Genomic DNA, 22,630 nt, shown 5'->3' with positions numbered 1-22,630 from the left:
CTATCATTTGGTTTTAAGCTACCTTTCCAGCTTTGTCTATTACTATTTTTCTTGATCTTTTCTCCTCATCCTCCTTTCTTCTGGCTTTGTGTCCAGGTTTATGCTGGCACCCCTTCCTCATCCCCAGTCCAAGAATTGACTCCGTGTGTCCCTGCCAAGAGGTGATGCATAGGACTCATAGGATGTCAGAGCTGAAGAGCTGAAGAGGAGAATCTAACTGGGGTGCCTCTGTTTGGGCCCAGGAACTCAGAATGCAGAGACTACCCTTGCCCTTAGATCTGCTGATCTGGGGAATATACCAAATCCTTACTCCTTCTCCCTTTGATGTCTTTGTTTGATAGCTTTAGCGGTTCTCTCAGTTTGGGTATGTACCCTATGCTTACAGAGATCAGTCACCATCCTTTCCCCACCCAATCCAACCCCTCTTCTGTGCCTTCTCTTTTGCCATTACGCTTCAGTGAAGCCACTCACCTTCCCAGGGGTGGGCCTAATACTCCATAGGGTTTCCCCGTCTGTCACCAGATCTGTTTCTCCACCTGGCTGTTAGAGTCAATATTTCCTTCTAAAGAGTTGCTCTCCCCAGACCTCACTGCCCACCTTGATGGGGTGGGGGTGGAGGGATATGTGTATGTGTGAACTCATTTATGAGGACAGTTGGAAGAAACCGAGACTGGGTATACAAACTGTCATTCCCTCCATTTTTGGAATCCCCTAATATATTTTTCAAATTTCCCATTTTGACTGGATTTCTCCATTGTTATAATTCTTATTATATTTACCTTTATATGTCAACATTCATTCAAAAAACACTTAAGAACGTACTGTACTGGGTGCTGGAAGAGACAAAGTGTAGCTAAGACATAGTCCCCTACCCTCTTAGAATCTAGAGTCAAGAAGGGGAAAACAAAAGCAGATAAGTACACAAGTTGCATGCGAACTGTCCAGAGGGTTCCAAAACAAACTATTGGATGAGGTCAGAGGGGAAAGAACTTACTTTTTTTTTTAGGGAGTCAGGGTTAAGTGACTTGCCCAGGGCCACATAGCTTGTAAGGGTCAAGTGTCTGAGGTCACATTTGAACTCGGGTCCTTCTGATTCCAGGGCAGGTGCTTTATCCACTGCACCACCTAGCTGTCTCCAAAAGACATTTATCAAGGGCTATTTGGGGGACCAGGAAACACTTCCTGGAGGAAGTGGCACTTGAGGTGGACTTTAAAGGATGGGTAGGAATTAGGCAGCTAAAGAAGGTGCAGTGGACTCCAGTGCTGGGCCTGGGGTCAGGAAGATGTGTGTCAGATCTGTCCTCCAATACTTTATTAGCTGTGAGACCTTGGGCAAGTCACTTTATCTCTATCTGCCTTGGTTTCCTCAACTGCAAGGTGGGGATAATGATATGTTTCAAGGTTGTTGTGCTAATTGAATGAGGTATCTGTAAAATGCCATGGGCCTGGAACATATTAGGTACTTAATAAATGTTTGTTTCCTTTTTTCTTTCTAGGAGAGCAAGGACTGTCTTAGTCATATTTGTATCATCAGCACTTACCAGGGAGTTCTGGACACAGGCCCTGGGGAGGCACTGAGAAGGAACTTTGTATAGGACAGGGGTGGGGAACCTGCAGCCTTGAAATCACATGTGGCCTTCTAGGTCTTTGGGTGCGGCCTTTTGACTGAGTCCAAGTTTTACAGAACAAATCCTTTTATGAAGAGGATTTGTTCTGCCAAGTTGGGATTCGGTCAAAGGGCTACACTTGAGGATCTAGAAGGCCAGCCTTGAGGCCGCAGGTTCCCCACTCCTGGTATAGGATCTGTCTCTTGACATGAAGTGACTGCATTTCAGAGAAAGCAAGTCCAGTTCTTGTAAGAGGAGCCCTCTCCCCACCACAGCCTGGGCCACGCTCCTGAGGCCAGCTGAAGGCCCCTGACCAGGCCCCTGGTCTCTCCCTAGGCCAATAGATGGCCCTGTTACTCTTACAAGAGAACAAATTACTCTGTTCTGCACTCAAATCCAGTTGCATAATTTCAAAAGCAACAAAGTTATTTTCTTCCATTTACAAAAAAAACCTGTTACATGCTGAGTTCAAGATTCTTCCTTTGGAATTTTGAATTCTGTAACTCTTGTGTTCCTGAACAAAGCTTTCTTCTCCCCTCCTGTACCCTATATTGTGAGCCGCAAGCTGGCTCTACCCCTCCTTCCCCCAAGGAGATATTGCAAAGGTCCCTTGTTGGCTTTGAGAGTCTACAAGCTAGGCCATCTAGATAATTCCCATGAGGATAGGAGAACACCAGAGAACCCAAACGTTATCTTCTTCAGCAAGCCTTTCTGGATGCCCCCAGGCCTTCCAGAACATTTTATTTTGTGCCTTTCCAAAGCAATGTCATATATTATACTATTATTGAGTGCTTGTATCTCATCTCCCTATTTACTGCAAGCTTGAAGACTCATCTAAACCAGGTATCTTCCCACACATAGAACATAGGCATAGTACACATGAATGAAGTAAGATCTTGAAGAAACGTTTAGATCGAAAAGAATCAAACCAAGATGGAAGGGTGCTTTGAGCTCACCTCATCTAATCTTTTATAGATGAAAGAGGCCCACTGGCATACAGGTAGAATCTGAACCCAGATCTCACTGACTCCAAATCAAGCATTCTTTTCTAGGATGTAGAAGCTCTGGCATATAGGGGAACAAGGGGTGGTCTAGCTGGATGCTAGGTTTCAAGATACAAATTTCATTGCTGGTAAATATGTCTTGGACTGGGGAAAAAGGACAGAGAAGTTATGGATATCCCCTATCCATCACTGCTCCCCCCCCATAGCACCCTCCCCTCATGTCTGGAAAATTGAGACAGTGACTAGTGGCCAGCCATTGGGTTTGGAACACCACTTTATTGATACATCACCAGTAGTCACCACCTTCACTTGGTTCAGCACAAATATAAAGGACGGAGCCAACATAGGTTCTGAGGGTCCTCAGGCAACCAGATGGGGTGGCCAAGGGCTGGTGGGCAGAGGAGGGGTCTGGATACACTGAGGAGAGCCAGATAAACACCCTACTATGGGGTCCACCTGGAGCTGACCATTCTTTACCACTCTCTCACATTCACTCACACACACACATATATATTTGTATAGCCGTATATTATACATCATATATATAAAATATATATTTATACTATACACAGGCAGTAATGCTGCAGGAAGTGGGGAGAGGGAAATAAGGGACACCCAGTTAGGACTATAGACACCCCAAGGATGCAGAGGGAGTAGCATCGGGAAGCAGAGGGACAGGCGCCTATGTTCCCACAACAAAGTGGGGAGCATTGCCCTAAGGGCCCTTGAGGCTGCCCTCTGTTCTCCATGAAGGGTCTTGGACCCAGACTTAACCAGGACCAGGAGCAGGGTCGAAAGGCAAGATCTAAGGAGGGGAAGGAACTGGGGGCCCTTGGTGAGCTGAGGGAGGTCTAGGGGGGCAGCAAGGACCTAGAAAGAATGTGAAAGTCGAGAAATAGATGGGGGGCGGGCTAGGAAGTAAAAACCTTGGGCTCACGTTGACGAAAACAGATGCTTGCTATAAAGACATCACAGTCCTATCAAACAGAGCTGGGACCTGCTGAAGGCACCCCAGGAAACCTATAAGTCTGGAGCCCCTCAGGGATCTCCTGGGAGTTAAGCAAGGGAAAAGTCCAGTTAGGACTGAGGGGAGCTGTTAGTCAGCCAGGGCTGACTGCTTATAAAAGTGAGGGCAATGCACATAGGGTTGGTTACGATCGATAGGGAGATCCAGGCTGGAGTTGGGCGTGCCTAGGAGGATGAGGAATTGGAATCCAGCAAGGAGAGAAAATGATCACCCATAAGCATCCCCTTCTTCCACTGTGCCCCTCCTTCCATGAGCCCCCACCAGGGCAAACTTGAAGAAGAAACCCTCCCTCAGAGCTAGGAAGGATGCCCAGAGGTCATCTGCTCTAGCACCTTACCTTCAGGTAGGTAGGTAAGGTGGCACTCCTATTTTATAGATGAGGCAGCTGAGACCTCCAGAACCTAAGGGCTTTGTCCAGGGTCTCCTAGACAGTAAGCAGAGTCAGAAGGATGAAAGCCCAGGAATTCTGCCCTCAAGTACAAGATTCCAGTGGCTTCACTGGAGGTGATCATGGGACAGGTGGTTTGTGTGGGGTGCTGGGGTAGGTGTACCCTCTTGACTCTCTAACAGATGAACATCATTTTGAATGTTTTTCCTACCTATTACCTCATTTGGACTTTACAACATTCCATTAGGTAAGGCAGACAGAGACCAAAACCCTCATTTTGCAGATAAGGAAACTGAACCTTAGAGAAGGGAACTGACTTGTCTGTTGAAGCAGAGCAAAGTCTGGTATCTAGCCCCCTTCCTACGTCTATCAAAGCCTTTATACTGTGTTGGAAGGCTCTTAGTGACAGAGGGCTCACTACCTTCCTGAAACAGACCGTTGTACTTTTAAACAGCTCTGGCTCTTCTATGGAGCACAAATGTATTTCCCTGTAATTTCCACTTATTGCTGCTAGTTAGGTTGTAAATCCACAAATGTCAACATGAGAGAGACCTTAAAGGTCCCTTCCCCATCATCAGATCATCAATTTGGAGGCTATCCAGTCCAGTTTTGTCATTGTATGGGTGAGTAAGTGAAGGCTGAAGTGGGGAAAGGGGCATCTTCAAGGTCACACAGCCAGCCACTCTGAACCAGTCTTCTGACTCCAAATCCCCAGCTCTTTTTACTACTGCCTCTTCCCCATAATGACCTTTCAAACACTTAAAGAAAAGCTTCATTCTGTCCTAAGTTTTCTTTTCTCCCCAGTTTCTTCACCTGATCCAAATAGGGCAGGGTTTGCTGCCCCTTTCCCCCCTGGTCACCTTCCTTTCTAGCCTATTCCATGACCTCTCCAGCCTTGGGGAGGGATGGAAGGTGGGGGGAGGCTACAGCTAGGCTCTTCTTGGAAGGGCTTCCCCACCATATATAGTGTCCTTCCCGAGTGGCCTGGTTGCTAGAGGAAGTCAATCCTCCAGTGAACCTTGTTGCTTCCCTGAGACAAGGGTCTGTCTGTGGATAGTGGGACCAGTATGGTCTGGAAAGAACCAGCCAGCCCAGGCTTCCCTCCTCCCTCTTCTCTACTTTGTCATTTGCTGTGTGACATTGGGTATATTGTGCTGACTTCTCTGGGTCTTGGGTACCTCACCTGTGATGAGGAGCGATGCGAACGTAGTGTAAGCAGCACTGGATTTTGAGTCAGAGAAGCTAGGTTCCAATCCTGCCAGTTAACAGCCTTCATCACTCCATTCTCTACACCTAAGGCTACTCCAACCTCCAAGGATTGGGGGAGGATGAGGCAGGCACCGGACACTTCTGCAAAGTCCAGGCACTCTGGGATGCTGGGACAGGACAGGCAAGTCTATAAGCTCCTTGCTTATAGACAGCAGGTGAGGGACAGCATGCAGCTGACCTTCAAGACTATCAGGCCTCAACTTGCCTTTCCAAGCTTTTCTCCCCTTCCATCCTTCATTCCTTTTACTCCAGCCAAAGGCTTCATGCTCTGCAGTGAGAGTAGGGAGTCAGCCTCAGAGTCCAGAAGCCCTAGGTTCAAGTTCTCTTTGTGACCCAGGGTGAATATTTAGTCTCTCAGGGCCCAGGAGTACCCTTTGACTAAGCTTCAGAGCTAGTACATGTCTACGTTTTCTCCTTCCCCCAAGACAGAGGGAGGGAAGTCTTCCTCACAGTCTCTTTACCAATGAAATCAACAGCAAACATGTTCTATGTACAGACAAGCCTTCGCCACTCCTCCTCCACCCTGCCTGCTATGGGACTAGGAACTCTGTGAGGACAAAGACCCAGGCTTCCTCAGTGTTTGGATCTCACATTCAGTATCTAGTGTGAGGCTGAACCCAGGAAAGATGTTTAGAAACATTTGGTAAATGATTGATTGGTTCAGGATCCAAATGCTCAACACACCCAGGCTGTGTATAGTCTAGGCATATAAAAGCCAGCCTTATTTGCACAAAACATGTGTGTGGGTTGGCTTAAATAAGGCAGTGGGATAGACTTCTCTTTAGAAGGGCCTTTCCAATCCTAGGCCTCTAAAAAAATCAGTTGTTGAGCTGGATTTTTTTGGAGGGGGATGGATGAGGTTGGGGATTGGTGGAAGCATGGAATGAAGGAGATTGCTCCGGTTTTCCCAGGGTGAGGGTGGGGAGGGAGATGTCCAGGTAGTGCCTGCTGTTCCCATGGAATGCTGGGCTCCACAACTGGGTCATTGCAGTTCAACATAGACTGAAGGAGCCAGGAATCTGCAGGGGAGATGAGCTCAGGACAAAAAGGGGAAGGAAGTTCTTTGAGGGGCACTTGAGCAGCATGGGAACAACTTAGCTGAACTCTGATGGGAGGGAGGCGAGTTTCTGTGTTGGCATAGTTGGGCAGGAAGCATGATGTCTCTGTACCCTTGAGTTAGTGAGCCAGGGAGGGTGACAAGTGCCTTGGCTTTGATGTGGAAAGCACTGGGGCTGAGAGGACATGCAGATGAGCAGAGACTCCCTAGAGCTGGGATGAACCCTGGCACCAAGCATGCACCTGTTCTATCCCAGGCACAGAAAAACCTGTTAATCCTTCCCATCCGAGCCAAGTGGGACCCTCCAAAGGGCGATAATACTGAAAGGGCCCCGCAGCACCAGGACCCTGGAAAAGGAGCCCAGGGTCTGAAGGAAAAGGCTGTGATGGGGTTGGGAGTCAGACCTCAGCCAACATCTGAGCCAGAAGGTCCTAAGAGGGCAGGCAGAATAGCCAATGCCTTCATTCTACAGGTGGGGAAGCTCTTGAACCAAAGACCTAGGTCTTCTCACTCTCGAATCCGGTGCTCTCTGCATTAAAGTGCCCTGCCCCAACACACCTGACCTTTCTGCCAGTGGGACCCCTCCATGCCACTCCTGCACAAACTGGAAACTCTTCTCTTCCACTCATCATATCTACACTTTCTTAACTTCCTCAACCACACACACACACACACACACACACACACACACACACACACACACACTTGCTCACATACCCATACCCATTCTCCCCTAGAGTGGACACTGCCCATTCTCTTCCTAGATGGTCAGCACCCCCCACCCCCATATTCTGTTGCTTTCTCAACCCCTAGGACTCAGGTGGAATTGAGAGACATTTCTAGTAAAATTTGAGAAGGGCAGAATACACATACCTCAGTGTGATGGAAATATACTCCATTCAGCTAGAGTAAATGAGGGCAAGGATTGGGAGAAAGGAGTAAGTGTGGAGTTTGCGTGTGCGTGAGTGTGTTAACAGCTGGGGCTGAGGGTTTAGGAGTAGGAGGCAATGGGGGTGTCTTTCTTTGCCTCTGGCCACTAAATGGAGAGGCCAAGGGGAAGTGGGTGTGGGAGCCAGAAGAGATTTGGGGAGGGGCCCATCACTGGCTTAGTATCCCTGTGTCTGGTAGCCCTGTGTCTCAGCATCAAAGGCGTTGGCAGGCTGCTGGTAGGAGCCACCAATGTCTGGCCCAGCCTCCGGCTCACTGGCATAGGGGGCATAAGGCATGCTCGAATCCTGGCTTGGGTCCGTGTAGTCCTGGGAGAAGAGGGCTGAGTCGGCGCCGATCCGGTACCTCTGGAAGGCCAGCACTGCCTGGCCCACCTTGGGAGGGGGGTGGATGGCCAAAGGCAGGAGAGGGAACATCAGGGAGGGGAGAAGACACACAGACAAAAGCCAGGTTAGTCAGTGTTAAGGGTTAGTACATGCACCATGCTACTCTGCAGAGTTAGTGCCCAAAACGTAACCAGTTAGAACCTAATAGGGAGCAGAAATGGCAGATAAGGAAGCCTGCCCTCTGGGAATGAGCCAGCTTTCTGGTCAAGGGCAGTGCTGTAAGATGCCAGAAGTGTTAGGTCAAGGAAGACGTGTAATCTCTCTTGACCGATCTCCACATCTGTAAAATGAGGATGCTATTATTTATGTTACTTTCTCAGCAGGATTATCGTGAAGCAATTGTTCTGTTAAACCTGACCACGCTCTACAAATGTGTCCTGTTGTTTCTGTTCATCTCATCCTGAGAGAAGATTGAGAAGCGGCAGCTTCAGCATGGTGGCTCTTCCCTTGGCTCCCCTTTCATGCTGCCTGAGGGCAGAGGGACCAAGGTCAGGAGATGCTCTTCCTGAGACAATACGAATTTGTGCAGATTGATGGGAATTATCCCCCTCGGACTAGTTTATTGATGAGAAGTCATAGCTTTGCTGCTGCAGCTGCTAAGAGGCATCGTCCCATTGAGCCTTGACCCTACAAGTCAGGGAGTTGGAAAGAAATTAGACAAGCCTTAAAGAAAATGCCTAACAGGCTTTGTCATGGCAAAGGGTTCCAGGCACTGAGGGTACCATCCCTGATAGCCCTGGGAAATGTGGCAAGTCCTGGGGAAATAAGTGGATTTGAGGACTGCTCAGGAAAGCCTCACATCAATGTAGCTGACTGGACAGTCAGGCTCACAATGGTTTCTGTACCCATGGGGTAAGCTGTCTGATGCCAGAGATGGTTAAAAAATAAAACAAAAAGCAAAAGGAGATGGTTGCCCAACCCAATTGTGATGATCCCAGGAAGACTCAAATAGATGCTGCCGGGGTTTTGTAGGCACAGGTATGAGTGACCTCCCTCCCAGCTAGGAAGTTCAGTCAGAGTCTGCCTCATGACAGGAAGGAGAGATGCTGCAGGGATTCTCAAAGCTCACAAAAACATGAAAGAAGAGGAGGATATGGAGCAGTGGCTATGACTGGGGGTGGGGCATGAATGGGAGAAGGGCAGTCATCACCATGCCTCAGAAAGGCAGAGACTGTGTCACCAGTCAACAGGACAGTTCCCATCAAGATCACCTGAAGGGACCAAGATTGTTTAGCCTAGAGAAGAGAAAACCCAAAGGGGACATGAGAAGAGTATCTAGAAATCTATGCAATGGAAAGGACCCAGCAGAGGATAGAGCATGTAGAGAGAGATCTGCCTAAGCCTTAGAGCTGGCCCAAAGAATGGTCTGCCTCGGGAAGATGGTGAGCTCTCTGGTACCCAAGATTCCCAAGGAAGGTCAGAGTGACCACTTGTCTGTGATGTTGCAGAAGGAATTTCTTCAGGATGACCTATGAGGAGGCTCAGAGCTGGCTGAGCTGGCTGTGGCTCATCTTCCTTTAGATCCCCTTCCTCCATCCAAAGGGCACTGGATGTGTCAGCATTCTCTCTCTTTCTGTGTCTTAGCCCCCTCCCAGATGTGAGTTTCCTAAAGGCCCAAAGAGATCACATCCTGCCTCTCCACCTGCCCCCACCCTTCACACAGGGCAGTTTGTGTGGGCAGGGAAGGTAAATCAATTAGTGATAAAAAGCCCCCACTATGGAGGAGGCCCTGAGTGTGGGACAGCTGCTGCTGTCATTTGAGGGAAAACGTTCCCCCAGACAACTGAACCAGAGGAGAAAGGCACTTCCCTTAGATCCTGGAGGGGGAGGGACACTTATCTCAGTGTAACACCCATCGATGTAAGAGGAATCGTGGAGATTCGGGTACGTGAGGAGTGAATGTGGCCAGGAGGGTGGGGGTGGGGGGAGTTTAGATAAAGAAGAAGATCTAAAGAAGGAGAATATATCAAATGTTTATCCAGGTTAAAGTGGTCTCTGGCTCACCCACACGGGACTGGCTGCCAGGCATGAACAGATGACTCCCAGGGCCTCAGGCTGCTGGGGCTGAGAAAAACCCATGCATAGCACCTCCCTTGCTCTGACTCTCTCCAACCTCACCAAATGGCTCTCTGATCTGAATTGCTCTCCCAAGTAGATTTTCCTATTGGGAAGGGAATGTGTTGACCAGCTGTCACACATATTTTAACCTGCTTGACCCTTCAGTTGATCTACAAAAAATGAACAGATTGGACCTCTGGTCCTTCTGGGAATTTAGTCATTGTGAATTCACTCTCCAGAGTATTATCATTCCTTGGTGAGTTGAGCAAAGAGAATCCCTTAATTAGCAAGGGGGGATGCTAGACCCTTGACCCCACCAATATGCAGGTATGGACACCCTGTAAGTCAGACTTAGGGGTGAAAGGAGCAAGTCAACTTTTCTCTGACCCATCTTTGTTATGACTTCTGCTCCTGCCCCTCCCCTGCACATGCCAACCCCCTCTTCCCTCCAATCCCAAGCCAGGGACACAGAGGTCTGTGTAACAAGAGCCACAGTGTCTGTCCTGGGGCCTGGGGAGGTCAGGCAGCTGTGAGGAGGGGAATTATGGCTGAGGTGGAAGAGGTGTGGGGAAGAGCATGCTGTACTCCTCCTGAAATGTGATATCCTTGAGTCTCCGGGAGGCCAGGAACGCAAGCATGCTCTGTAAGGAGAGAGCAAGGTTGAGTGGGTGGGCAGAGTTGAAAGGGACCCAAAAGAGCCTCTAGTTCAAGGCCCCATTTTTATAGATGGTGAAATGGAAGCTCCAACAGAGGCCAGGGTCCCTCAGGGAATAAATGGTAGTTTCAGGATTCAATAACAGGTCCTCTGCCTTCAAACGTGGAATTCTTTCCACCATCCCACAATGCCTGCCTGTTTAGCTGAAGGATAGAACGTCCTTGGCCCAGGGAAAGGAAGGGGCTTGCCTCGAGTCTTATGGGAAGCAGGCATCCAAACCAGGAGGGGGACTCAGGTCTTCTGCCCCTAGATCCTGACCAGGGGCTTTGGGAGCTCTCTTCTTCCTACCCAGGCCCCCAAATTCCCAATGAGGTTATGGTAACTTGTGCTTTTGGTCACTGCTAATCAAAGGCTTCTTGGAAAAGGGGAACCTTTGGCTTCAATGGAGATGAATGAGAAGTGACAGGAGGGGCCAGGGTCAGGAGCAGACAAGGCAGGCGGCTGCCTAGGGCACAAGGAACACTTTTTTTTGCTGACTTTTTTGTATGTTTCATCTTCTCTATTAGGCTGTGGTGCAGCCCCAGCACCAAAGACCTTGGACAGTGAATATAGTTGTCTTTGAACCAGGAAAATCTAGAAACCAACAGCAATGTCCTATTGTTTCTCAAGCTAGTGGGCAAAGTCAAAGGCTTAATGACCTTGGTCTGTGAATGACCACTAAGGATACCAAGCTCTCCTTTTGAAACAGGTCATTTGATCCCTGTCCAAAGACTCTCTCTGGCATTCTTCTTATATCTGTACTTCTCTCTCCCCATCCCCCACTTTTTTCTCTCTCTCTGTCTCTGTCTCTCTCTGCCTTATGGTAACAGTGACCAGCTTGTTCATTCCTATCACCCCATCCATCCAGAGCAAGACATTCCCAGAACCTTACTATGTCATGTGCCAGTAAGGACAATAAGGGGCTGGTGATCACTAGACAATTGGCTTTAGAAGGCTGGCCACAATTTTAGGCTTTCTGTTTGTCCTTCATATGTTTAGTTACTTTATGGCCCCAAACCCCTACAATTAATGCAGGGATATGTTCTGGCCAAATGCTGGTGGATTGGTGACAGGTGCGGCCTGGCAGGGAACATTCACTTGACTTGGCATCAGAAGACTGATGCCAAGACTGGAGGTGAATCTCAGCTCTGCTCACTGGGTGATCTTGGGCAAATGCTTTCATCTCTCAGTTTCTCTGTTTCCTCATCTGTAAGTCTCAATAAGTCTCAGTTAGTCTCAGTTTTCTCCTCTGTAAAATGGAAAGAGTAATCTTTTCATTGCCTCCCTCACATGGAGGAGAGCACTTAGTAAAGCCCTTTGGAAATACAAATTAATATTACTCTTATTAATTTCTTGTGCAGAGGGGACCTTTGGCTCTCAAAGGCCAGCAGGGACCAAAGTGGTGGGTCTCACCAAGCTGGAAAGGTTTTGTGGTCAGGGCTAGTGATGGCAGTCTGCCAACCAAAGACCAACCCACTTAATGGCAGATGGGCCCTCAGCTGATGTATTATTTCAGTCACAACAACTCATGACACCATCTACTAACTCATGTATAGGACTGAATCCATGAACAGTGTTCCAATTGCATGCTTGTTGGGTTTTATGGATATTTATTCATTAACGTAGGAATGGGATGTTCTTTCTCCATTTATAGGGGGGCAAAATGAAGCAATGAATAAGAAGAAGTGAAATCTTTCACTAGAGGGTCAACAGTGTAGCCAAGGTAAGAAGGTAGCCAAGCTAAGAAGCCTTGCTCCAAATTCTGGGCCCCCTTCCTCTTTCTAGACTCATCAGACTTTCAGGCAGTCAGTGGTTCAAGGACAAGTATGCTCTGCCTGAAAATGGTTGGTTCCTGCTGAAACTATCCTAGAGGAAGAAAAATAATAATTTCTTGTAGCTGGGCCAGAAGCAGAGGGTCTCAACTTACCCAGGTAAAGATGGAGAAGAAGGAGAAGGTGATGGCAGCTCGAGCTGCATCTGTCCCCTCATTCATAGGGTTGTCCTCAGGTTTGGAGACCTGCCACTGGTTGGCCAAGAAACAGAAACCAACGAACCAGAGGAATGCCCAGAAGGCTGGAAGAGCCCAGGAGGGACAGTGGCAAGCAGTGGAAAGGGGAGAGGAGGTGTCAGAGGAAGGGGACACATATACACACACACACACACACAGACACGCATGCATGCACAGGCACATGAAACACACACAGAAAAGCGGAGAGAGGCAGAAGAGGGAAATATAGTCATACAGAGGGACAGAGACCAAAGATGAAAGAAACGGAGCAGTGAGGGGAGTCAGAGGCATAGGTGTAGACATAAGTCATGGCGGGGAGACAGAGGTGACAGAGATCAGAGAGAGAGAGAGAGAGAGAGAGAGAGAGTCAGTCGTATTTTTTATATTTCTCTTGTCTGAAGATTCCCCAGCCAAAGTCTCTTGACACTTCCACCTCTCACCCCTGTGCACAAGCTATAACTAGGGCCCAAGAGGAAAGTGAGGGGGAGAACCCAGTCCATAGAGGAAAGCAGTTCTGCCCTTGTAGAGCTCACCATCCCTTCTTCTTAGGGTGCCTCAGAATTACACATTCTATTCCTATGACCCTGTCTCCTCCAGGTATCCACAGAGACACAGAAGGAAGTCTTGCTCCTCCATTGCCATGTCACCTTAAAATACTGCATGCTGGAACTAGATCTTCAGAGTTGAAAGGGTCCTCAAAGAGCATCTATCTAGCCCAGCCTTCCACTTGATATCTGAATCCCAGCAACAGATTCATTGACAGGCAAGTATCCAGACTTTGCTCAAATACTTCAAGAGGCAGGTAACTTACAAACCGGTCAGCACATTGTTGTGCAGATCACTCCATTTTGAAGATTTCCTCTAAAGGTTAGTATGTCTCAGAAGCTGGCTCTGGAATCTAGCTCTTCCTGACTCCAAATCCGGCCCTTTAGCCACCAGCACACACTGCCTGTCCTTATGCTTCTAGGGCACTTTGAAGTAATTAGCACAAGTGCTATCACCCTTATCTTGCAGATGGGAAAACTGAGGTTCAAAGAAGTGAAGGGACTTGCCCATGGTCAAGCAACCTCCTACTGGAAGAGGCAGCTTAGTGGAAAGAACCAAGAACCAAGGGTGAAGGACAGTTAGAGTTCTGAGGGGGGTGGGGCTTGATGGGGTTAACTCCCTGCCAGTTTACTACAAGCTGTTCTCCAGCAAAGGGAATGCTGGGTCATGAAACTGAAGAATATTTTAGGGGCATGGGCAGGTAGGGTGGTTGTTGTCTTTTTTTCATTACCGTTGAACATCAAAGGCAAGTTAACAGCTTGTTAGGATGGCATCCAAAGCCGTTCACTTCTAAATAAATGATCTAAGGTGATAAAGCACTTCTCAAAAGAAGAGTCACTAATAATCATATTGTGCCCAATCACTAGTAATAAGAAAATGACAATCAAAGCCACTCTGAGGTTTCACCTCATACCCAGAAAATTGGCGAAGATGGCAACAGTGCATGTTGGAGGGGCCGTGAGCAGACAGGTACACTATTATGCTGTTGGTAGAGCTTTCATTTTCAAACATGACCTGGAATGATGCTAAAAAAATTACCAAAAAGTCTTTGGAGCAGATATCCCTTTGCCAGGTACATGACCAAGGAGGTAAAAATTAGAAAGGAAAGCTCTCAGTACAACAAAATATGTATAGCAGCATATTTGGTAGTGGCTGAGAACTGGAAACAAAGTACATGCTCATTAAGTTGTGCTATGTGAATAGCAGGTAATATTCCTGTGCTGTAAGAAATTTGATGAATATAATGGCTTCAGAGAAGCAGTGGAAGACTTAAATGTACGGATGCATAGTGAAATAAGCAGAACCAGGAAAACCATATGTACAAGGACCACAGTAACGTCAGTGAAAAAACAACAGTAACAAAGATCAAAATGAAGCAGTGTGATAATAACGATCAAGCTTGGCCCTGATGGAAAAATATGCGAATAGACCAACACCCTATCCTCACCAAGCAGCACACAATGGCAAACTTAATTCATATGTTGGTTAATTTTGCTGAATTGTTTTCCCTTTCAAAAAATTTTTTTGATTAGGAATGGCTTTCTGAGTGGGGTAGAAGGAGAACAATATATTAAAAAATGAAGGTGATATGAAAATATATCTTTTTCTTTAAAGATAGTATTTAAGAACAGGAACTAGATTTCAGGAGCATGGCTTAAAATAGTGGAATGACAGCCTCCCGAAGAAGAGGGCTAGGATGTACCTACAAAGGGTTGGGAAGAATCCATTTCCTGGCTGGCTTGGTGGTGCCCACCTGTAACCCCTGCTGCTAAGCAATAGCCAAGGTTGGCAAATCACTTGAGGTTAGAAGTTCTTCAGTGGGGATAAAGCCAAACAGGTATCTGTGCTAAGTCCAACGCTAATATGGCAGTCATTACACATGGGAAGTCATGCTTAGCCAGCCAGGCTGGCTAAGATATATAAAAGGTTGAACAGTATTGTATGTATATCAAGAATATATATGGATATATATTTACAATATGAATTCAAATATATGTATATGTATGTATCGGTGTACACATGTGTACATATATACATATATATGTATGTGTGTATGTTAGGGCAACATATAGAAAACCAGGCATGAAGACCTCAGACGCTTCCTAGCTGGGTGACCCTGGACAAATCACATAACCCCTTTTACCTCAGTTTCCTCATCTGTAAAGTGAACTAGAGAAGGAAATGGCAAACCACTCCAGTATCTTTGCCAAGAAAACCCCAAATATGGTCACAAATATATGTATAATACATTCACTATAAGGATATTGAAGGACACCGTGGTGTTCCACTATGGTGGACAGTGTTTGGATGAAAGGTCAGTAGACAGAAACGGAATCAATAATTTTGTTATCAAGAAATACTACAGACCTTCTGGACAGAAAAAGGAAACAGAAGAAGATCTTGGGAAATCACTCAGAAGCCTGGCACAGATTATGGTGGGTAACTTCACTTATCTGGATATCTGCTGGAATTCTCACTGCCAAAGGTGGAGGTTTTAATGAGAATTTTTTCTTTCAAAAGGAAAAGGAACTGACTAAGGAAACTGATTATGTGGAATTAATGATCACCAACAAGGAAGACATGGTCTTCTTTAGTAAAATGCTGCTGAAGTAAAAATGATGGCAATCCTGGGGGGGGGGGGGGCGGGGTGTGTGTGTGACTGTTGCATCCTAGCATCCTAGCATTTCTGACTAATGAGCCCCCCTGTTTAGAGAGGCCATCTCTGGATGACTGTAGATCATCCAGAGGAGAATGCCTAGGATGGTGAGAGCCTTGAGTAGGAGGTGAAGGGACTAGAGATATTTAGCCTGAAGAAGAGGAAATACAGGGGGCAACATCATGGTTGGAAGGTCTGCTTGGTTCTGGACAGCAGATCTAGGAGCCACATGTTGTAATTTTCAAGAGGCAAATCTAACAACCTGAGCTCTTCCAAATGGGCATGTGCTGCCTCTGGAGAGAAAAGGATCCCCTCACTGTAGGGCTTCAAGATGAGAATATAAGAAGGTAAGCTCCTTGAGGATAGGCACTGATTGACTTTAGTGTTTTTGTCCCAAGCACCTAGCCCAGTATCTGGCAAATAGCAGGCACCATAGAAATACTTGACTGAGGTAATGTCTGAAAGGCCAACTGGCCACTTGCCAGGCATCCTCATAGTGGCAATTCTGGTTTAGGTAGCATTTGCATCAGATTGCCCCTTTCAATTCTGAGATTCAGTGACTCATCGACCTAGATTCCAGTTCTAGCTGAGTGACCATAGGCAAATTGCTTGACTTCAGTTTCCCTATCTGTAAAATGAGAGTATAATGATTTCTAAAGTTCCTTCCAGTTCTATATCCACAATTATGAGTGTTACAAGAATTTCAGATCTAAATCTCATGCCTGGGTCTCCTAGGTCCTAGGATATCACTCTTTCCCCATACCACACCACAGTTCATTGTTTAGAGACCAACTCAAATCTGCTTCCTTCAAGAAGCCTTCCTTGACCCTAGGTAATGACCTCAAATATCCTGTATCATTTATTTGTCCCCTCTCTTATGAACTGGTCATGAAATATTGTAGGTTATTTATCTGGCTGCAGGTCTTCTTCCAGAGCCCATTCTCTTCACATAGTACATGGCTAACAAGTGTTCATGGCATTATACTTGCCTTCCTGACAGCCCCAAGGATTATCACCACCTGACTGAGAAGGAAAGTAAGACTAGAGAATAAGAAGTGACTTGCCTATTTCAGAGAAAGAACCAGGGCTAGAGCCCAAGTCTCCACCCTCCCAGAGCAAGGCTCTTTCCCTGCCTTGCCTCCATAGTGGAAAGGCTGTCTACACAGGCCTTTCCCTGGAGGAGCCCAGTCAACATCTCCTCCTTGCAGCTCAAGATGGTGAGAGATGCTGAGAAGGGCCCCACCCCAGCCAGCCCTTCTGGGACTCACCTGAGACACCAATGTCAGAGACCACAGCCTTCTTCCGATCTTTGACGCTGCTGATCTGAGGGAAGTGGACATCCAGGGCCAGGTAGAGGGTGCAAGTGAGGAAGGCCAGGACTCCCACGGTGACCCCGTAGTTACAGGCGTTGTGGTTCCGGTTGTAGATGCAGAATTTTTCACTCTCCTTCGGGTCGTTCAGATAGCCCTCATTCACGATAGAGCCAAAGACAACTATGGCAAACACCTGGCCAGGACAGAGGGAGAGGGAGCTGAGAACCGGGGGCCTGAGTGTCCAGAAGCTGCCCCCGTCTTCTTACACTGGTTTTATATTGGTCAAGTACTATTGGCTGGGGGGTGTAGCAAAGAGGCCAAAGACAGGCTCTGCCCTCGAGGAGTTTATAATCTGATGGAATGACATTGCCTTCATCAAACAGCACGATTTTTGGACTCCGGCTATGACCTTACCACCTTCCATGTCTTTATATAGGGGTCATATTATTCTCCTACACTTGGGACTCCATGAGGGCAGCAACCCTGAAAGTTGCATGACCCTTAGTGCCCAGCCATAATCAGAATAATAACAGTGAGGTGACATTGTGTAGCTTACAGCTTATCCTGTCCTGTGAGGCAGAGTGCACCATTGTTATTTTTGATGTTTTATAAAGAGTTTTAATTTAATCCATCCTTCAACAGGCATTTCTTAAGCATGAACCACATATGTCAGGCTCTGTGCTAAACACTGGGGGTATACAATCAGAGCCACAAACAAGCTGCACTCTCCCAGAGCTTATATTCTAATCGAAGAGCAAACATAGACACATCTAAGCATGTTCCAAATATACACAGAATAAATCAAGCAGTTCCAGCAGCTAGGGATGACAGAAAAGCCTTCATGTGTAGGAGGGCCAGGAACTGGAAGGAATCTAGGGATTCCAAGAGGTGGAGATGAAGAAGGAGAACATTCCCAACATGGGCAAAGCCACGTCAGAGGCATGGAGACTGAGATGGAGTGTTGGGGAGGGAGGGCAAATAAACCAGGGGAAGCAGAGTGCACAGAGAGGAGGCAGGTGCATGAAGATGGGAAACGTAGGAAGGCCCCAGGTTGTGGAGCCTTAAATACCACACAAACAGACTTATATTTGATCCTAGGCAATAAGGAGCATTGTGTGTGTGTGTGTGCACGCACATGTGCGCGCTAGATAGCACAAGTAGATAGAGTGCAGAGTGCAGGAAGTCTCATTTTTTTTTTTTTTCAGTTAAAATCCAGCCTCAGATACTTACTAGCTGTGTGACCCTGGGCAAGTCATTTAATCTTGTGTGCCTCAGTTTCCTCATCTATATAATGAGCTGCAGAAGAACATGGTCAACTACTCCAGTATCTTTGCCAAGAAAACCCCAATGGGGCCATGAAGAGTTGGGCATGACTAAGAAATGACTCAATGACAACAGAAACTCTGTGTGTGTGTGTGTGTGAGTGTGTGTGTGTTCACACACAGGATAAACAGATGACTACAAAGCATGTGTAGGGAGGAGGCTAGCAGTCGGGTGGCTCAGGAAAGGCTTCGTGCACTAGGTAGTGCCTGAGTTGTATCTTAAAGGAAGAAAGGCTCTCCCTGAGGGAGAGATAAGGAAGGAGTGACAGGAAGGAAGGACAACCAGTGCAGAGGGGGTATCCAGAAGGAGAGGTGGTTAATAGCATCCAATACAGCCAAGAAGCCAAGAAGGCTGAGGACTGAGAAAGGGCTGTTAAACTGGGTGGTCAGGAAATCACTGGTAACTAGAGAAAGGGGCATCCACCGAATGGTGAGGTCAGAAGCTACACTGCAGGCAACTAAGATCAGGAGACAGGAGGAAGCAGAGGCATCAGCTAATAAAGGATGATAGTAAATGAGGATGGTGGGATCTAATAAAAGTTAGATTGTGGAATTGGGGGGGTGGTGTATGAAGGGGAGGAGTCTTCAGAATAGTTCCCCTTGTGCCACCCTATAAGATAGTTGGTGAAAGTTTCATCATCCCATTTTAAAGATGAGGAAACTGAGGCTGAGAAGGGACAGGTAATTGGACCAAGTTACAGAAGAATCCAAGAACCTCCAACTTGGAAAAGCCCTCCTAGTGTCCCTCCCTGCCCAGTCTTAGCTTATTGACAGTTTGCCTTCCTGCCTGCTGTCCTCTGATAAGAGGAGCCACGGACTCCTGGGGTGGCCCCCTCCATGCCTGGACAGCCCATTTTGTTAGAGGAGTTGACTTTAAACTGCCCCCTCCACTCCCACTGCTCTCCCCGGTTTTGCCTGATATGGCCAAGCAGATTAAGTCAGAGCCCCCTCCACATGCCAGTCCTTTATATACTGGAAGGCAGTGATCACATCTCCCCAAGACTTCCCCAGGCTAAAAGAACCCAGAGCCTTCCAATGATCCTTGCACACAGCCTGCTTTGTTCTGGGGAACTGAAGAACCACTGCGGTCCCAGACCAGGCAGGCAGTGGAGAGTCCCCTGTTGGAACTGGCATCCTTATCGATTCTAACTCTGGTTCGAATAGTCCTATTCCTTGGAACCTCACCACAGCCTGGGGAGGCAAGCGTTTTAGATCTAATGACCTCCAACTGACACAAGAGGAAAGACAATGGGTTTTAAGACATCAGAGAAGTGATGTACCTTGGGTGTCATCACACAGAAAGTTGGCAGACTACAAAAAAGGTCCAAGGGGGTTTCTTAAGTCAGATGTAGGAGACAAGAAAGTGACCTGGGACTCTATATTACTATCTTGGGAAGTAGGTCAAAGGCCATCTTGCCAATGCTTTGTTCTCAAAGACGAATAGACATGCCCCACACACTGGTCTGGAGTCCAGAATGATGGATAAAAAAAGGAGTAGGGGATTGGCCAGGGACTGGAAAGAGAACCATACTAAGAGTTAAGGTTGGGACTGGACTTGGAATTTCTCTGGTCTAGGGAACTCTCTCTACCAATGTAGGCTGGCAACTTACTGGAGCCTAATAGCTTTACAGATGCCCAGGGAGGCACAACCAAGATGGGTCAGGGGCACAACTTGAATCCAGCTTTCTATCCAGAGCTAAAAACTGGCCATGATAATTATTCCTTAGCTAGAAAATACGCAGGTCTATGGCAGGGAATACTTTGTGCCATGGAAAGAGGTGATTTTGTAACTTCTGAATAGCTCAGAAAATCAGACTATCAGAGCTAAAGGATGGGTTAGAGACACTTAGAATTGAAGCTCCTTATGTGCTTTTATTTATTCTCTGGCACACAGTGGGAGCTTTATAAATGCTTACTGAAGCTGTGTGATCTTAGACAAGTCACTTTCTCTGCGCCTCAGTTTCTTCATCTGTACTAGAGGACTGGACTAGAATATTCAGAGTTGGACAACCAGGATTCAAATTGTAGCCCTGCCCCTGAATGTAGGCATGACCTTGGGCAGGTCCCTTCCCTTTTCTGAGCCTCAGTTTTCTTATCTGTAGGGTTGGGCTAGGTAGCTTCTGAGGTCCCTTCCAGCTTGTGGCTCTTTATCCGATGGTGATCAATGAGCCACTATGATTCTAATTTTCTACTTTAAGCTAGGGTCTCAGGTTCAGAACGAACCATCTTCACAAAGTGTCGCATCCACCCCCATTCATGCCAGGAGTTAGGGTTGGGGGAGACTCCTGGTGCACAGGGATCTGCCGGCAGAGCATGGATTGAGTGGCTGTACCTAAACCCAGGCACACGGCAGCTGCCACTCTTGCTGTCCATTAATTTGGCTTAAAATAAGCAGTGACATCTGCCTGACCTGAATCCTTACGCAGTTGTGCTGGGCACACAAGTGAGTCTGTGTGTAGCAAGAGGCAGCATCAGAAGATGGATAGAAAGAAGTCCTGGATTCTGGTTGGGCCTCCTTCACTTTGCTGGATGCGTGACCTCAGTTACCTCTCTTAGCCTCAGTTTCCCCATTTGTAAAATAGGGAGAATAACATGCCAGAGCTATTAGGTGAATCAACCATGTAATTAATGTGTGTCATAGTATGTGGCAAATGACAAATGCATTCCTCAACATGGGAGCTGACTCACCTATGCTATTGCATCAATACCAAGAACACCTTAGACCTCCCCAAGCCTTTAGGTTCGCTTCCTCACTTGGTCCTCACAACAGTCTTTCAGCAGTGATGTGACAGGTATTACCTCACTGATGGAGGAGGTAGCAGAGCAGGATGAGGACCACACTAGCCCTGAAGTCAGCAGACCTGGGTTCAAATCCTACCCTCTGATGCTTATTTCCAATGTGACCTTGGACAAGTCCCTTTCTCTCTCCAGACATCAGTTTCCTTCTCTGTAAAATGAGAGGGTTGAACTAGATGGTCTCTGAGGCTCCTTCTAGCCCTAGATCTATGGGCCATTTTAGCTATGAAGAAACTGAGGCTCAGAAAAGGGAAATGACTTATCCAAGGTCACAAAGTGGTAAATACAGGATTTCTAGCCCAGTCTCCCGATACATCCAATGCCTTCTCTGATGATACATTGCCTGATACCATTGTCATTACTATTTGTAAACATTCTCTTGCTCTAGGGCATAGGTGGGCATGGATGGTCATGATCAGTGCCTACAGAATGCCCATAGGAAATTGGGCTCACTGGGATCTTCAGATGTGTTCCCCCTGTAGCAAAAATCACCAGCAGTGTGCTGAAAGCACCTCAGGACTGAATAGGAACCCCCAAAGGACAGTGATATGTTGTATCCATAGAAATCCCACTGTCCCTGAACAGCTCCAGGTTCTTCTCTCTTAATGGGTTTAGGATGGGAGGAGGAAAAGGTGGGGTGTAGGGTTGTGGATTATCTGTTCTCTCCTTACTTCTAGACTTGGAGTCAGGACAGCTGAATTCCAGTCTGAGCTCTGAGCAAATACTTTCCTTTCCTTAGGCCTCAGTTTCCACATCTGTAAAACTGAACTAATAATATTATATTACCTACCTCCCAGGGCTGTTGTGAGGAAAGTGCTTTGTAAGAGACGGGACCTATTCTTAACATTTCTCATTTCCCTCCCATCTAGGTGGGAGGTTTAATGATGATCCCATACGGGAAGATGGCTATTGCTAGACCCATGTTTAGAAGGAGCATCAGTTGGACAGGGCTGAAAACAGCCACAGGGACTTGGAGCTGGAAGGGACTGGAGGGGTCATCCTATCCAAACCCCCCTTTCTGATGACAAAGGTAAGGATGTAGGAGTGTAGGGTCCCAGTTCTAGGGCTGAGAAGTGCAGTCCAGACAGTTTAACTCTTTCATTTTATAGGAGGAAATAGAGTGATTTGCCTCAGGTCACTCTGGTAGTATTGGAGGTGTGATTCAAACCCAGGACCCTGGACTTCAGAGGTACTATTCTTTGCAAGGAGGTAAAGCAACCTTGCCAAACGCCCCAGATTGTAAAGAGCAGAGCCAAGATTTGCATCTAGGCCCTCAGCCTCCTGATCTGGTGTTTTTTCTCCTATCCCATGTTGCCTTTCAGTGAGGTGGTATAGGGTTTTCAGGGAGGGGACGAAGGGGCACAGGATCAGGGCATCTTTGACAGGCATCACTTGCTAGAAGCCCCATCTAAGAGGCAAGGAAAGTGCCTTGGCCAGTCATGCTGGGAGTAAAAAGTAACTCATTCAAGAGATGTAAACCCAGGGCAGAAGGAGGTCTGTAGATTTAAGTGATCCTCCATTTCTTTCCTAAAATGTCCCTTTCTCCAAAGA

General features: G+C 47.1%; 1 protein-coding gene across 2 annotated transcripts in view; it reads right to left on the bottom strand.

The window, feature by feature from the left end:
- Nucleotides 1-7,352: 7,352 nt before the first annotated feature.
- Nucleotides 7,353-22,630, bottom strand: part of SYNGR1 (synaptogyrin 1) — a 28,861-nt gene continuing 13,583 nt past the window's right edge. Inside the window, exons 2-4 of one of the 2 annotated variants that reach the window (XM_072656187.1) lie at nt 16,917-17,154; nt 12,366-12,511; nt 7,353-7,674 (exon numbers count right to left, since the gene is read on the bottom strand). In XM_072656187.1, the coding sequence (XP_072512288.1) occupies nt 7,459-7,674; nt 12,366-12,511; nt 16,917-17,154 (600 nt within the window). In that variant the 3' untranslated portion in view covers nt 7,353-7,458. Of the gene's footprint in view, nt 7,675-9,643; nt 10,386-12,365; nt 12,512-16,916; nt 17,155-22,630 lie in introns of those variants that run through there. The other variant, XM_072656188.1, reaches the window with a different exon arrangement.

This window comes from Notamacropus eugenii, chromosome 3 (assembly GCF_028372415.1).
Source record: "Notamacropus eugenii isolate mMacEug1 chromosome 3, mMacEug1.pri_v2, whole genome shotgun sequence".
Classification (NCBI taxonomy): Eukaryota; Metazoa; Chordata; class Mammalia; order Diprotodontia; family Macropodidae; genus Notamacropus; species Notamacropus eugenii.
This window is presented reverse-complemented; position numbering and strand designations above follow the sequence as displayed.